Source organism: Colobus angolensis, unplaced genomic scaffold (genome assembly GCF_000951035.1).
Source record: "Colobus angolensis palliatus isolate OR3802 unplaced genomic scaffold, Cang.pa_1.0 Scaffold43, whole genome shotgun sequence".
Taxonomy (NCBI): Eukaryota; Metazoa; Chordata; class Mammalia; order Primates; family Cercopithecidae; genus Colobus; species Colobus angolensis.
The window spans coordinates 4,383,984-4,401,703 of record NW_012117710.1 but is presented as its reverse complement, the minus strand read 5'-3'; the positions used below and the strand labels follow the sequence as shown (position 1 = coordinate 4,401,703).

The following is a 17,720-nucleotide window of genomic DNA, read 5'->3' as shown; positions in this document are numbered from 1 at the left end:
CTCGGGAGGCTGAGGCAGGAGAATGGTGTGAACCCGGGAGGCGGAGCTCGCAGTGAGCTGAGATCCGGCCACTGCACTCCAGCCTGGGTGACAGAGCTAGGGTCTGTCTCAAAAAAAAAGAGAGAACCCTCACATCTGGTCTCCTTGGCATGTACCTTCCCATGAGCGCGCTGGGGGCTGTGGCTGCCTTTGTCCCATGCACAGGCCTCCCTCCCCGCCATTTCACGATGAAATTATCCAGAGAGTAAATAACTCCCCCTCCAGGAAGCCAGGGAGCGGGGCAGCCCCCATGTAAACACTGCTGAATCCTAGTCGATCCCTCTGGATTCTTTTCTCACTGAGTATCAGCCTCTGACAAGTACGTTTTACAGACAGTGTATTAACCTTGGCAGGAAGAAATCATGAAAAGCAGCATTAAAGTCATGAAGTGGAACATAGTTCACTGTAAATAATACATAAGGCTGGAGTGGAAAATGGGATTTGTGTAATGAATGATGGCGCCCACAACCAGAAGATGCCATAATCAGGGACCTGCCGCTGAAATTAAAGTTCCCCCAATTCTTCTTCCTCATCTCGACTTCACTTCGGAAACTCACAGAATATCAACAAGCCCCAAAGCATTGTAACTGAGTGTGCTGACCGGAGGGAAACGCGGGGGTCGTGCGTGGCTCCACAGTGCAGCGTAGCCGTGGTCCCCTTAATCACCACGTGGTCCTCGGGAGGGTGGACGATGGACGTCCGATCTGAAAAAACACAAGTCCCGAGTCAGACGACATGACAAGTTTGAGAGTTTCTGCCCTCGTGGGGATAATGCCCTGGTCATCTGACATCACAACCTCCAAGTTTTCTCTCATCTTGGCAGAGTGAGTGTAAATGGATCGCTCTCAGAAATGCTAGGGGAATTAACCACAAGCAAAAACGTCAACCGTTGCAGCAAAGTCTGTCAACCGACCCACCCCTCCTAAATCACCTTTAACCTCAAACACCATGGATGTAAATGAACACGGACCATCCCATGCGGGTGTGGATGAGGTTCTGGGCTCTAAAATAAAACCTAGATTCTCTCCCTAGATGACTATCACTCTAGTCATTTCTAGTGTCTGCGTGGCACTTTGTGAGTCTGCCAAATGCTTTTGTTTAAGTTGTTGTATTTATTCCTCAAGACGCTCTTATGAGGGCTGTCATATTACTGCTCTTGGTTTTCAGGAAGGAAGATGGATGCTCAGAGATGCAGTGACTTGCCCAGCTCTCCCAAGCCAGTACGAGGTGGGGACCTGCAGCTTGCCCGTGCGATGGGTCACTGTGGCACCCATACCTCTAAGGCGGACCTGCTCTGCTTCCAGGAACAGAGTCCAGAACCTGGGAGTCAGGAGGTTAAGTTGGAGGTCAAAACTGACCTCTGCTAATGATGAGTTCAGAAAGACATCTCTGCGTCTTAGTTTTCCTGGCTATGGAAGGGAATGCTAATGTCACTAATAGTTGTATAGATTAAAGCGGGCAGAGTGTGTGAAAATGTTCTGTAAAGCCACCAAAGTGTTATCCCAGTCAGGCTAGTGTCGTTATAATGTTGAATCTCAGCGGATCCACAAAATTTTCTGGTGAATGATCTACAGAGATTCAGATGCCACTTTTTCGTAAGCTTTTTAATATCCTACTGCTCAAGGCCATTGCTTAAGTTCTGATTGCAAAAGTTCACAAAACTGCAACCTCAGGCATAAATGGGTTAAATGTATGGTTACTATTTAGGGATATATAATGAACGAAGTGATTGAGACAGTCATCCACCAAATGGAACAAAAGCTGCTTTTTAGTACTTGACAGTATAGTGGGAACTTGGATTAATTTCCTTTAAACTCATGATCATTTTAGAACACTTAACGAATTAGAAAGAGTTGTTCATCAAAGTGGACACCAACGATATGACAGAAAATGCTAGACAAATATGAAAGAAAGCACAATGATTTACTTTTTCTGGAAGAATGGCATTTTAACAAATTACTCCCTCAAGCAAGTTAAAACTTTCTCTCCTCACGTAGATAGCTTTGTAAAAATCTGTGAGTGAGCACTCTTTTGCTTTGTGAATAATGAGCTTTTAGTAGTACAGATTGAGATGAGACAGAGAGGAGAAAGTATATTGGACATTGAAGCTAAAAAGTGGCAATGGGGGGCCATTTGGTCCAATGCTTAAGCTCTAGAAAACTACTCTGCATTTCCAAAACGTGTCTTGTTGATTAAAAAAAGTGCAAAAGCTGGAGAAACAATGAAGATTTTTCTTTCAGTTCACTCCTAATATACAAGAAACATTGATAGTTAATATATTAGAAATGTTTTAGTTGTTTGTAATAATTATATGGCAAAATATTCCTTCTTTAGGATTTTAATTCTTAATTTTCTTATAAATTGCTTATAAAATTAACCAACATATCAATTTTGTGATTTGAGCTAGCTTTGTATAATATCTCCACTGACTTTAAGAAGTCAATCTTTTATCTCTCCTGCAATGCCCCCATTAAATCTGAATACATTTTCTAACTATTCTTTTAGACACTGAAAATTTCATTTCTCAACAGATTTCTATAAACCAGTTGTAAAAATAATCATTCTCTTTTGATTAAATTAGCAAGCCCAAGGGCATGTTGACATCCCCGAAGCACATGACGACATGATGATTAAACCGTGGCTAATAAAAGGCTGACGTGTGAGGGCTGCTCCTTACTCCACACGGTGAGCGTGGCCGATGCGTTCAGGGAGCCCTCCGTGTTGGCTGCGTAGCAGGTGTAGTTGCCGGCATCCTGGACGAAGACGGGCGCGATCTGTAGGCCCCCCGATTCAAGAAGCATGAACCTAGGAATCCGGACAGAGCCACTGGCCAGAATGTGGTTTTCTGAAGAACAGTAGAGAAAAGAGGCATGTTACAGTCATAACACTTGAAGGAAAGGAAGATAGTGGTTAGAGCCACAAACAAGTAACATGGTTCGGCTCTGTGTCCCCGCCCAGGTCTTGTCTTGAACTGTAATCCCCACATGTCGGGGAAGGAATCTGGTGGGAGGTGACTGGATCCTGAGGGTGGTTCCCCCACGATGTTCTCCTGATAGCAAGGGCGTTCTCATGAGATCTGACAGCTTAAAGTTGGCACTTCCCGCTTCGCTCCCTCTCTGTCCTGCAGCCACATGAGACGAGCCTACTCCCTCTTCACCTTCCACTATGATTTCCTGAGGCCTCCCCAGCTATGCAGAACTGTGACTCAATTCAACCCCTTTTCTTTGTAAATTGCCCAGTCTCAGGTATGTCTTTACATCAGTGTGAGAGTGGACTAATACAACAAAGAAATAACTTAAGGAAATAATCAGAATAAAGTGAAAATTGTATGCAAAGAAATAACTGAAACACTATCTGCTAGTACTGTTTAGAAAAACAAAAACCAAGAACATCCTACTTGCTCAATATTGAGAGATTTGGTTAAACAAACTACGATCTGTGAATGTGATTGCTATTTTTGGGTGACTGGTTTTTAGTTTTCTTTATATCTGCATGTATTTGAAACATTTTTATAGAAAGCTATTATGTTCAAATTTAGGCAGGAAAACAAGAGAAAGTAAGAGCCCAGCCCTGTTATTGATCTGTAGTGTCCCAGATCTTTAGCAGCCGTGTCTGAGTGCAGGGATTGTGCCTCTGAGACTCAAGAAGCTGCCATGGGGTTTTCTAGCAGGAAGAGAAAGATAAGGTTTTTGGCACGTCAGCCTGATACAGGCCAGCAAGTATGAGGAGCTCATCCGTGTGAATCAACAAGACTCAGCACAGACGTGTTCAGGATGGACTCTGTGTGCCGTTCTTTCAGTGGCCCTCGTGGAAGGGGCTATGGGAACTGCAAAGGTGGCCTTCTCAGGAACTGAACCCACGGTGGGCTGAAGCGTCCCAGGTTGACTGGGGAGGGCATGGAACGACGTGGCCCTGGAAGCATCTTTCTTCAACAAAACAAAGGTCGTGATCCTTAATTCTGAATGTCATAAGGAAGAGCTCCACTTAACAGTGGGAAAAGCGAGTGCTAGCAGAGTGATTTCACATCCAGTGCTTGACACGGGAAGGCCCGAGGAGGCCTGAGGCCCTCTCTGAAGGGCGTGGGTAGTGAAGAGTGACATTTGCACAATCCTTCTCTTTTTCTAATGTGTGTTTCCCTTTCTAGAAGGCAGGGATCTTGTCTGTCCTGTTTATCCTTGTGCCCATGGTATCTTGCACCTGGTGGGCATTCTGTAAATCAGGGGTCCCCAAGCCCTGGGCCACAGGCCTGTTTGGAACTGGGCTGCACAGCAGGAGGTGAGCGGTGGCCACCGAGCACGACTGCCTGAGCTCCCCCTCCTGTCAGTTCGGCAGTGCCATTAGATTCTCACAGGAGCGCACACCCTCCAGTGAACTGTGCATGCCACAGATCTAGGCTGCACACTCCCTAGAAGAATCTAATGATCTGAGATGGAACAGGTTCATCCTGACACCATCAGCCCCACCCCCCCGGAGACCGTGGAGAAATTCTCTTCCAAGAAACTGGTCCCTGGAGCCAAAAAGGTTGGAGACTGCTGCCGTAAGAGGTTATTGAATCTTCATTGAGTGAACGCATAAATGAATAAACAAGAGAGTGAGTAAGAAGCAAGCCCTGGCCCGATAGGTTATGTTCTACATGGGCCATGCTGTTGTGGGTGGTGGACGCTACCCACCTCTTTTCCAGGTGATGGCGGGTTTGGGAGCCCCGGACACCTCACACCTCAGAATGGCTGTCATCCCGTCAGTAACCGTGGTGTCTGCTGGCCGCTGGGTGAACACTGGAGCGATATCTGAGAAGAGGAGTTAATGAAATGATCAGGGCCTCGTTCCCCTGAGATGCTCACACCAGCCTGGCGGAGTATCCTGCACGGGCTTCAGAGAGCCAGTCACAGAGATCACTGTAGTAATACAAAAAAAACGCTGTTCAGGAGGGACGGCAGCCCTCCACTGTCCGTCTCCCAGGAGTTACCTATCTTTGTTTACAACCTGGAGAGAAAATACAGCATCACGATGTAATAGACACACAAGTGGGAAGGTGCAAGGGCCCAGGAAGAACAGTTTTAGATGAATGTTAAAGAGAGGAGAGGCATTTATTTAGATCAGCCAAAAGATTGCTTTTGTTCTTTAAATGAAAGGTAGCCCACACCTGTATTCCCAGTACTTTAGGAGGCTGAGGCAAGAGGATTGCTTGAGCTCAGGAGTTTGAGACCAGCCTGGGCAACACAGTGAGATCCCTGTCTCTACCAAAAATGAAAACTTAGCCAGGCATGGTGGTGCACGCCTGTAGTCCCACGTCCTTGGGAGGTGGAGGCAGGAGGATGGCTTGAGCCCGGGAGGTCAAGGCTGCAGTGAGCTATGATTGTGCCACTGTCCTCCAGCCTGGGTGACAGAGTGAGACCTCCTCTCAAAAACAAAAACAAAAAAAGCTAATTATTGAATATAAGATATCATCCACAAGATGACACTTTCTAGCATCCTTTCTAGGATCTGTCCCGAGAGCTAAAATAACCAGGTTTCAAAGACCTCCATAAAGATCCATTTCTGGGAGGTGTCATGAGCCCCAAGCGCGGGGTTTCTTCTTGTTCGTGGGGGATGGTCGGGGCCCCCAGCAGTCCCGAGTCAGGCCGAGGAAAGACAGGAGGAGTTCCTGATGGCTTCAGCGAGGGCCCGCCTGACTCTGTGCCACCCAATAACAATTAACCAGAAGCCCTCGCACGACAGTGATCTACGTCTCTCAAGTCTTCTGTGAGGTCCCTGGGCTGATACCCCTCAAGGAAAGAAGTGAGTAGACCTCACAGAACCCAGGGCACAGCCGCTGCCTCTTCCTGCACCTGCTGAGAATCCCATGGACCACGGCAAGTCCCAGAAACTTCATTGCCAGGACCCTTCCTGAAGCTGACCCTGTCTCTCCACCTCGCACGCAACCACCTGAGTCCACGGTCTTGCCAGAGGCTGCAGGGTCCTCTAACAGGTCTCAACACTTCTGACTGTCAGGGTCCCTGAGGTAGCCAGCCTTGGGCTGCCCTTTGAAAACTACAAAGGCCTTCATGGCCCTTCCCTGCTTGCTCACAGCTCCCGAGGCTCCTCCTGTTCTCGGCCCCTGTCCCTGCCTATCTCTCTGCCCTCTGGCCCATCATGGCCACCCTGCTTGTCACTGAGCCCCATCCTATCCGCCTCCCTTCACCTGCACTACACGCCGAGCTTGTTCTTCCAAGGCACTTGCTGTCCCCTCCAGCCTGTGCAACGTGCATGTCCCTGAGAGTTCACACGCCTGCTCTTTCTAAATCTCTCCTAGAGAAGCCCCACACACACCGTCTGGGGGAGACCCCTGGCTCACTCTGCCACCACACCCACTTCCCTTTTCTGTAGCACCCCTGGCTGGCCGGAGTCAACTCATCCTTCACTGCCTTTCTCCCCCCCGCAGACCCTCTGTCCTGGAAGCACAGGAACCTCGCCTGCCTTCCTCACAGCTGTGTCCCCAAAGCCTCATCCAGAGTGCCCGACACAGATGCTCAATAGCCGCCTGCTAAATGAGCAAATCAATATCGATTTTTTAAAGCACATTTTCCTTTCATTAAGGGTATTTTAATTAAAAAATTCATTTTGCACAAAACCTCTTACTACAAAGCAGATAACATGATCACAATCATTTATTTGTTTGTTCACTCACTGACTGCCATGGTAACAGCTTAGGCGGCACTTTCCATTTCCAATCTGACCCTCATGGGAATCCTATCATCTGGGCTTGGTTAGCTCCATTGTAACGGACGAGAAAACTGGGGCTGAGAGAAACCCAGTCGTGTTCTCTGGGTTCGCCTTTATTCTCATTCCTAAGTCTCTCATCGGAATGGAGACTGGCAAACAACAACCTGGGGGCCAAATTCAGTCTGCACCCTGTGTTTGTAAATAAAGTTTTATTGGAACACAGCCACTCGCATGTGCTGAGAATTGTGGCTGCTTTGAGGTGACTACAGCAATGCTGAGTAGGCCACATCTTTCAAAGCCAAAAATATCTACCGTTAGGCCCTTCGCAGAAAAAGCTTGTCGATCCCAGCTCCGGAACGTCCCGGTTCACGATTGCAAGACAGGCTCCAAATAATTCTAATCGATCAAGACTCATCTTCTGACTTGAGTATCCAATATTATTTCTACTGCTTGAAGCAACAGTGGTTTCCTAAGCTCCAAAGTGAAAGACAAATTTGACCCGAGGGCAAGATTCAAGGAAGGGACCCCCTAGTTCACCAAAACACATGTATAGCTTGCTACACAGCTGGTCAGTCCCTTCGCAGGCTCTGGGTGGGAAGTGCCCTCAGCTGCGCACACAGTGACACTGATTTGCTCTCTCCAACAGCTCTCACCCCTGAGGATATCAGCATTTCGCTCCCAAAAGGGCAAACGTGAAAGGTATATAATTCCATAATCACTAGATTCTACTTCATTTTAGAAGAACGATATTATACAACCATGGGAGATTAAAAAGAAAACCCACAGAAACAATGAAAACCTTTACCTTGAGTTTATTTTTCAAAGACAGAGTGCCAAGGTATTTCTGTTAATGGGATAATAAAAGAAACTCATGAAAGAACTATAATCGTTCAAGGAAAGTAAAATAGAGAATGAATGTAAAAAAAAAAAAAACAAAACAGAAAAAAGATCAAAAGAAAAAGATTAGGAGTGAGCTACTCACTCAATAGTCCTTCCAATTCTGTCCAGAAAATAAGGGGGAATTCTTTTTCTACTTCTCCTCAAGAAAGAGGAGGGCTTAGTGCAGGAAGAGGCAAGGCTGCCCTGAGAAGAGGAGGGCACTAGGGGCGGGGAGTGACAGGGCATGTGTGCAGCAAATGGGCCTAAGCAGTTTCCCCACAGGACCCACAAAGGCTTCAGGTGTGCTTGAGAGCTGGCTCTCCTGGTCTGGCCACTTCTGGCCACATCAGCCACTCCGTTTACCTCAGGGGGCTGAACAGATGCTACTACTTTCTGTGTGTGTTATACGGGGCAAAGTTTGGGAAGTTCTGCCTTGAAGGCCCAGTCCAGCAGGTCTGGCTTTGCTGATAGGTGAGGTAGCCGTGGGCCTGGGCGTACCCCCTGGATATACCCCGGTAGCCGTGGGCCTGGACGTACCCCCTGGATATACCCCGGTAGCCATGGGCCTGGGTGTACCTACTGGTTACATCCGGGTAGCCATGGGTCTGGGTGTACCCATTGGATATGTCCAGGTCAGGTAACTGTGGGCCTGGGGGTACTCACTGGTTACATCCAGGTAGGTGTGGGTCTGGATCTCCCCTCCTTCATTGCTGGCGAAGCACTGGAAGATTCCGGAGTCCTCTGGACGCAGCTTCTGGATGCGCAGGCCTCCGCTGGCGAGCACTTTGTATCGAGGATTCTGGAGCCTGCTGATGGAGACGGCATCCTTGTACCACTGGAGGGTGGGAAGGGGGACCCCTGCGTAGGAATGGGAATAAATAGGATTTTAAAAATAATTCCTGATGTGAGGACTGAGGCACATCTGTTTCAAAGGCTAGAATGGCAATATTTTAATAGGCATTTTCTTGTCTATTCATGCTTTCAATCACCCTGTAAGGAGCTATTTTTTCTCATTGTACATGAAGCAATCGACACAGAGGGGCATTGAGAGGAAGAGCTGGCACGGACTCCGACAACCCCTGCTATGGTGACTTCCAGGCTCCACTCTGAACCCACACAGGCTCGTGCTCTTGTTTGGAAAGAAGGAGATACCAGCTGAGACCGACCTTAAGGTTCAGATGGAGATGAAGCCCTCTCTGTTCTGCAGTGCCCTACTCAGCCACTGTGGGAGGGCTCGGGCTCAGGCAACCCCTGCTATGGTGACTTCCAGGCTCCACTCTGAACCCACACAGGCTTGGGCTCTTGTTTGGAAAGAAGGAGATACCAGCTGAGACTGACCTTAAGGTTCAGATGGAGATGAAGCCCTCTCTGTTCTGCAGTGCCCTACTCAGCCACTGTGGGAGGGCTCGGGCTCAGGGTCACAGGGGCAGAGGAGAGGACACAGGCCACAGCCACATCCCAGGCCCGTGCCTTGCGGACGGCGTCACCTTGGGCAGAGTACATGACCTGTCCCTTTGTCTCTGTTTCCTCACATGCAGGTAACTGAATGATCATCATGACTTCAGAAGATTGAAGACTGGATGTGTTTGTGTGTCTGTGCGTGTGTATGTATGTGTATGTGCATGTGAGTTTGTGCATGTGTATATATGTGCATTGTGTACATGTGTTTACGTGTGTATATGTGTGCGCATGTTTGTGCATATACGTGCATGTGTTTATGTATATATGTATTGTATACATGTGCATGTGTGTATATGTGTGTACATCTGTGTATATATCTGTGCACCTGTATATATGTGTATACGTGTGTTTCTATGTGTGTCTGTGTGAGTTGGTGCATATACATGTGCGTGTGTACATTTACGTATGTATTTATAAAACTCTTATGCTCGGCACCTGGTGAGTGCTCAAAGACAGTATCACTATTCATCCCAACAGCTAACAATGAAAATGAGTGCCATCTTTTACACACCCCCTATCAAAAGGGTTGGATACCACGGGCCTTCATGGAGTTCTACTGTCTGAGAGGAGCAATTTCTTAGGTTAAGTAACCTTGTTAAGGGTTGAGGAGGCACAAGAGGTATTCCATTGTGGATACAGGAAAAACTGCCTTGCTCCATGAGGCATCTCTAGACTTAGCTCTAGATCTCAGATGGTTCTGTACCTCAGTTTCCCTAAATAGAAAGTGGATTTAAATTAAAAACCTATCTTGACATGCTTCAGTGCAAAGCACAACAAAACTCCTTGATTTAAAGCGGCACGTGGCTACGTGTGAGATGTCGACTTTAATAAATAAAGTTAATGCCATGGAATATCTCAAGATAATGTCTTCTCAGATTCTCTTCTTTGCCTTAATTATGTTTCCTGTCACTTTTCATTAAGTCAGGAAATTTTAAAAAATCCATTTCAAGGTAAAAGCATAACCATTTCATGTAATATCTCATAATAGCAGTTACACAATGTCGCTTTCGTAAGGAATAACCACTTCACCTGCTGCTATAGTTTCACTGTCAAAATTAAAAGAAAGCAGTAAATTATGTGACGGCAGTGCAATGTCAGAAGATCTGCTCTCTCTATATTTCCAAGTCTACACTTAACAAGCACTTGACCCTGCAGAAGTCATGCAAAAAAAAAAAAAAAAAAAAAAAGAGCCTTCTCCTGTCAAAGGGAGTTTAAGATTGTCATTTGTTGAAAAATAATTGTTAGCACATAGGGAACTGGGAGTATTTCTATTTTGGGGCAATTTAATGTCATAACACAAATCTTATCCCCCGCAGTATTGCATACTCTTATTTCTGAAATACAAGCTCTCTAAATATTTTATAGCTTCACATTCACACAGTTGTTGGCCTTAAGAAGTTGGCACTTACACAACAAAGAACAATGCAACCACCGTAAGAAAGACAATTCCATGTAAAATTCATCTTACTCTTCTGTCACTTCCCCCCCTCCCATTTGCTGCATCAGTAGAGCTGGAACAGAGAAGAACAGAAACAGAACACAGCCGTGGACAGCAGCCGCTGGGAGCTGGTCAGGAGCTGAGGACCAGAACTCCTATTCAACCAAGTCCCGGATGGGGAGCAGTGGTTACAAAGCACAGCGGGTTGGGAGGGGGTCTCTGGGCAGAGGCTGATCTTTCCCTCCACCACCAGCACTGGAAGGGTGACACAGCACTGGAAGGGTGACATACCATTTTCATTTTCAGGAATAAGAAATGGCATCCACATAGTTGCTGGTAGGGACAAATAACATTTGTTCTAAGTCCGGGGCTTCAGGTCCTGGGCGAAGCCAGTGTCTGGCAAGAGCCAGGTGGCTGCTCTGGTGGCTGACAGATTTGCATTTGGGTCCTGCCTCCATTACCATGTGGCCCTAGGTAAGTTACGTACCCAGTGTTTAATGAGCAACTCCCACAGGCCACACGCTGGGCAATGACTTCACAAGCGAAGGATCCCATTTCAGCTCGTGGCCCGGTGCCTTGGGCACGTTACTTAACCATGCTTTCTAGGGCTTGGTTTTCCTGTGGTACCGTGAGATTATCGTCTTTCTCCTAGGAGCTGTTTTGAAGATTTACAAAACTGGTAGTCCTTCTTACCCTCCGAGTTCTTAGCGGGTAGGAGAAAATTCCATCCTTAGGATGGATGGGTACAAACAAAAGAGAAGAGATCCTCTTCATTTCTTGATAGTTGCCAGAATATGAACACAGATTTTGTTAACGAAACTGCCTTGACAAGCCTGTCTCTGCTAGAAGGTTTTGTGTAAACGACTGTGCTGCCTGACATGGGATGGTGACCGTGGGCAGCTCGTAACTGAGGCCCGGGGATGAAGGCTGGAATGACCTGAACAGCAAAGGAAAAGTGGACCTAGAGCTGAAAAGGCAAAAAAAAGCAACATTTTCTATTCAAGTACTATTTGGCCACAAAAAAGAATAAAGTGGTGTCTTTTGCAGCAACCTGGATGGAACTGGAGGTCATTGAGTTACGTGAGAGAACTCAGACACAGGAAGATAAAGACTGCCTGTTCTCACTAATAAGTGGGCGCTAAGTCACATGTGCACATGGACGCAGAGTGTGGAAGGACAGACGATGGGGACTCAAAAGGGTGTAGGGTGGGCAATGAGAAATTACTTAACGGGTACAAGGGACATCACTCCAGTAATGGACGCACTCCAAGCTCTGGCTTCACCACTGTGCAGTACATCAGCGGAACAAAATTGCCTTGTACCCCGTATATCTACTACAAATACATGGACACCCATCTCTCCTTCTACAGAGTGGATATGGTCACCAGTCCCAGTCACCCCATAGATGAGAAAGAATTTTCTGCCCCGAGTCTTGGGGAGGTCACACTCTTGTGGAGTCAGGGCCTTGGAAGGGGAGTGCACAGGATATGACGGAGTCCCCTCTCTGTCTGGGGTGGATGGAGGCTTCCTTTTGGCTCTGCTGGGTAAATATTATCATCTCTGTTTTGCAGGGGAGGAAGCAAAATCTCGGCAAAGTCCAATGCCTTACCCACGGTCACTGCCCCAACACCGATCTACCCTCTGAGGTCTGCCTTCGCCGTCACACTCAATGTCTCCCTAGAATGACAGCCATTCTGCTGTGGAAAAAGATTGTTTCCCTTCCTCCCAGTCATGGCTCCTTGTCCAGCAGCCACTCCGCACTCACCCATGGCTTGGCAGCTGATGTCCACGGTTTCTTCTACTTCAGCTGAAATCCGACTCTCAGGCTCAGCAGTAAAATATGGTGGCTCTTCAAACAAGAAAATAAAAAAAAAGTCCCTAAGCCAAAGAAGGATATGTCAAGAGACCGTATAACCTAAAATAGTTTGGGCTCCTCTTAAAAACTCTTCTCGAAAACTTCATCATTAGTTAGCATCGTGCATACAAACTCAAAATTCAGTGAGCACAGGCCAAAGGCAATTTACAGTCTGGGGTTTCAGAAGGCAAATTACTACTCAGGGCGATGGCTACTTTTCAGTTTACGGGCTTGAATCATGGAATATCTTAATTCACATTTTAGAAGGACGATCCCAAGAGGTTCATAAAGGTTTATATTTACAGCACCGTATTTTACGGGCTAGTTTGCTTCAGTATCTAAACTAAACACGAGCTCGTGAAGCTTGTCAAGTGCCTGAGGAAGGTGTGCAGCCTGTATCGGGGAACAGCCTATTAACATATTTTTAAAATTCTTAGCAGTTCTTCTCCAAAACAGAGATTTAATACTTCAATGGAATACAAAATAATAACTAAGAGAAAAAATAGAGGGGAGTGCTCATCTATCTTTACCAGCAAAGGAAACTCCTAGGTACTTGCAATCTCTAGATACCCCACTCGCCTGTTCTGCAGAAAAAAAATAGTGCTTGTAGTAAACAATGAATTTCCTTGGAGAGCCAATTGCAATATTTTTCCAGTTTATTCAGCAGAAATTCAACAGAGGCATGGCCAAGTCCGTCAAGTATTAAGGTGGTGGTGATGTCATCATCACGATCACAAAAGGCTGTTATTCACTTTCTGTGTGATAATTAATTTCTGGGAACTGTCTTCCAGAGTTGGTTTATTTTCATTATAATTGTGTTGAATGTGGATAATATAGCTTGGCATGCCTCCTATATTGACTGTATCTTTAAAACAAGGTGGAACCTAACAGATGAAAAAGAGAAATGAAAACTAAGCATTTCAAAGAAACGATTAAGGGGGAAGCGGCTGAAGGTTTCTGAATGGAGGCAAAGTGAGGTTTCACTTCTGCGATTACCTGGACCACTCAAGCAGAAAGAATCTGCCTGAATTAACCACCCCGGCTGAGGAGATGGCTGCAAATTCATTAGAAGGAAGTGGATTTCTCTACTTAGGTTTTCATGTGTATAGACCAAGCCTGAAGAAATATTGCAGACATTTAATGTCTACCTTTTTCAAGCTCGTCTTCATTGCACAACTCATACATTCCCCATTTGATCACAGTTCCTCAATCAATAATCATGAAGGCAGCATTATTTATATTCTAACTATACAGTAGCTGCCTGCTGTCAGGGCCCTTGTGTGCAGGTCCTGACCTGTATTCATCAGGGAAGCTAAGTCAATATCTACCGTCACGATCTGATTAAAAGCATGCTAGGGAAAAAGGAAAACATAATGTTCAACATCAACATTTGCTTATGATTAATTATAGTTTTCCTTTTCTTAGTTGAGCGCTTTCTTTTTAGAAAACCGTGGAGCCCGGTGTGGTTGTGAGAAGTAACACTGTAACACTAAAAGAGCTCATGGTCCCTTCACTTCGCTTCTGGCACTGGTAACATCTTGCAAAACGACAGTATAACATCATGACCAGGACACTGCTACTGATACAATCAACCTAGTTTATCCAGCTCTTGCCAGTGTTTCCTGTGCTCAAGTGTGCGTGTGAAAAGAGGGCACATGCATGTCCTCTGCAACATTATTACCTGTGTAGGTCTAGGTGTCTGTCAGCACAAGGATGTTGCCTTCCATGACCACGAGCACCCCAAGCTCCCACCCCTCACAACCACTAATCCATTCTCTGTTTCTGTAGATTTGTTATTTCAAGAATGTTACAGAAAGGAGGTCATCCAGTGTAACCTTTGGAACTGTTTTTTTCACCCTTCATGCTTCCCCTGAGATTCACCCAAGATGACCTGTGCTTGGATGATACAAAATCCATATATATGAATGGTCAGCACCTACGGGCCCAGGGTGCCTTCCCTGAGGTACTGATTACGGCTGTCGCCTGGTACACTCCCCTGAGACTTCCCTCGAGTGCCAGGAAGGGACCTCGCTGGGGTCAGGGAGAAGGGCACTTCACATAGTGACCTTGAAGTTGGCTCGGCTGAGCAAGTAAGTGCGTGGCTCTGGGGACCTCCACGCCTGGACGGGGCTGCTCCTCTCCAACTGGTGACCTCTCTCCACCCCAGCCAGTGACCACCTGTGCTTGGCATATAGCATGCCGCCTCGTGGTAAAACTCACCTCACTCCACACTCTCCATAGTACTGTGGCCTGGGTGAGGTCTGGGGGGCAGCCTGCCACTGCCTGCAGGGGCCAATGTCCTGGGCAGTTTTAGTAGCTCAGTGCTAGACACGGGTGGAAAACATCTGGCTGTTCATTGAGGATGCTCTTAGCTTGTTCTGGAAAGCCTTCCAGGTAGCTGTGCCTGGGGAACAGGTACAGAGCTGCCCATGCCCTGCGCGGCCTCTAAGCTTCCCTCAGTACTTCCCCACTGTGTGAGGGTACGAGCTCTCTCTCTGTCAACCTTCCCTATTCTAACCCAGTGGCTGCTCAGATGGAGTTTCTCCCCATTTCCAGCTTCATTTTTACACACAGTCTGCTCTAAGGGAAAGAAGTGGAAGAAACACCAAGCCTATGGACCGTGAAAAGCCCGTGAGCTAAACACTGGGGAAAACCCATTGTAAATGAGTCATCCTGTGCATAGACTCTCAACCACCTACTCTTCAGAGGGCAAGAGGGCGAGGGCATGTCTTAGTCAATCAGCAGCAACTCTGTCTAGAAAGGGTACTCGGCCAACCCGGGTCCACCCTGGACTTCTGAAAATGGATCGTGGCTGTAGTCAACAAAACCAGGGATGGAAACTAACACTTCTCCCTCTTTTGAAACAATACGAAGACATCAGCGAAAGGTTCTCATGCCCTATACAAAGTCAGGTTGTTAGGAAAAGGCCAGTACAGGCTTTCTGCCTTCCATGTGGCCTAGAGCCCGCGGCAGCCGCCTCCAGGGGCAGCACAAGATTCTAGCTAGCTCCCCAGTCTCAGGACAGGAAGTGGGGAGACCTCCCAGACTGCCCCCAAACCAAGGGCCTCTATCAAATGACCCCACTCTCCAAAATGCCATTGTGACAAAGTGCAGGCTGGGGCCCGATGGAGGCAGCCGTAGTGAAGATGGCCCCCCAACACCATGCATGTGTCCTGCTCTCCCAGCCCTGATGCTGCCTGGGCCTGGTTTTGGCTTCTGAGTTGCAAGGATTCTTTTGTGTAGGGATCACGGCAAGAGCCAAAGATGTCCACTGTGCTGCCTCCCTGTTCCTTCCAGGTCGCCCCTCTCAGGGAGCAGCATGTCAGATGCATGCCCTTGGCTGGCCTGCACTGCATACTAGTCCACTGAGGGGGGCAGAATGGCTCCCAGAGGTGTCCATGCCCACACCTCCGGAACCTACGAATATGCTGTGTTACTTGGCAAGACGGACCGTGCAGATGGGATTAGGTGACCCACTTTAAAATTGGGAAACGGTCTTGGATTCGCTGGGTGGGCCCAATGTAATCACGTGAGTCCCTAAAAGGAGAGGACTTTCTGCAGCTGGAGGCACAGGGGAGAGCAGAGAACTTCCATGTGTGACAAGAACGCAGCCACAGCTGCTGGCTCTGGAGATGAGCCAGGGATTCAGGGGCCTCTGGAACCCGAGGGGACCCCTGGTCAGGAGCCAGCCCCCCGGCCACACGCACTGAATTCCACAAACAACTTGAAGGAGCTGGCAGCAGATGCCCCACCAGGTAAGAGTCCATCCCAGTTAGAACTCGCCCTCTGAGTTTCCGAGCCGGCATGCTCAGCAGGAGCAGGGTGCATGTGGGAGCAGCCGGCTTCGTGTGTCATGAGGAGACAATGTGGACGGTGTGGGTTGGAGGGAAGGTGCATCTCACAGGCACCAAAGGGGCATCCTTGTCTTACTTATCCCCAAGGAAAAAAAAAAAAATGGTTTCATAGGTGGTGAGGCACATCTTGATTCCAGAGACGGTAAACACGAAAACTGTGTGTCACATAACTGATTACTGGTAAATAGCTAGTGCAATGGGACAAATGGGATAACAGAGTTATGCCCACAGCAACTAATGCCACCATTTCAGAGCTTCTGTGACAGACATTCTTGCATTTAATGTTCACAATATGAGCTGGTATCATCTACATCCATCTCCTCCATTTTATGGATGTGGAAACTGAGGCCAACACTCATTCAAGCCAGTGCATGGTGCAGTGAGAACTGGACCCTGGTTCTGTCTCCAGAGCCCGCACTGTTTTACATCGTGCCATGCTACCCCCACTGCATTCCCAGAGCCCACTCTGTTTCACATCACGCAGAGCTGCCCCCAGCACGTGCCCAAGGCTGCAAGGGCCCAGCTGAGAGCGCAGTAGTCTCCCCGGGGTGAAGCCTCCAAAGGCTGCACAGCAGAGGGGAGGCTTGAGGAGATTCACAGACATGCAGCCCTCGCCCACCAGGGGGGTCGCGGACACACAGCCCTCGCCAACCAGGTGGATCATGGATGCGCAGCCCTCACCAACCAGGTGAGACGGCACTGGGGCCGGAGGTACATTCTTCCCAGGCACAGGCATTAGCAGGGACACAGGGGTCTGCAGGAACATCACCCAGGCTTGGGTTGGCCTCCCCCAGAAGCAGGCCCTGAGACAGGTTTGATGCTGACAGTTTCTTGGGTGGTGAGGGAAACCCCATTGGGAGAGTGTGGGGTTGGCCGCAAAGAGCCAGTTATCCGGCAGCTCCCAGGGCGGGTGGCTGCAGCCTCATGCCTGGGGATGCTCTGGGAGCCAGTACAGAACACTACCCCATGAGGACGGGTAGCTAAGGGGCCTAGGTATCTACCCACCAGCTCCCCTCAGACTCTGGGTGAGGCTGTTCCTGGGGGTGTCAGTCCCCAGCACTTCTGCCCGCTGCAGGGGGCAAAGCTGGCTCCAGGCCAAGGACGTTTCCAGGAAGGACATGGGGGTATCTGCAGTTGGAAGTCACACACAGAAGTCGGAAAGATGGAGGCCCTGCTGGGCTGCTGCCTCCCTGTGTTCTAGGAACAGCTGTGGCATGAAGTGTGTCAGGTTGTGTGCGGTGTGGGGGAAATGGGAGGGGAGAGCAGAAAGTGTAGAGGGGAGGGCAGAGGGCTGAGAGGGGAAGCAGGAGGGGAGGGCGTAGAGAGGAAGCAGGAGGGGAGGCTAGAGGGCACAGGGGGAGGCTGGAAGGCACAGAAGCGAGGCGGGAGGTGAGGGTGTAGAGGGGAGGCAGAAGGGGAGGGTGGAGGGTGCAGAGGCGAGGCAGGAGGGGAGGGTGTAGAGGGGAGGTAGCAGGGGAGGAGAGGGTATAGA

The 17,720-nt window shown here is 48.3% G+C and overlaps 1 protein-coding gene across 1 annotated transcript in view; it reads right to left on the bottom strand.

Moving 5' to 3' along the window:
* Nucleotides 1–17,720, bottom strand: part of SDK1 (sidekick cell adhesion molecule 1) — a gene marked incomplete at its 3' end in the record, with an annotated part of 662,329 nt that overhangs the window by 302,214 nt on the left and 342,395 nt on the right. The window contains exons 8-12 of the mRNA XM_011957004.1: nt 12,285–12,368; nt 8,284–8,478; nt 4,710–4,826; nt 2,717–2,884; nt 641–743 (exon numbers count right to left, since the gene is read on the bottom strand). Coding sequence (XP_011812394.1) covers nt 641–743; nt 2,717–2,884; nt 4,710–4,826; nt 8,284–8,478; nt 12,285–12,368 — 667 coding nt within the window. The remainder of the gene's footprint in view (nt 1–640; nt 744–2,716; nt 2,885–4,709; nt 4,827–8,283; nt 8,479–12,284; nt 12,369–17,720) is intronic.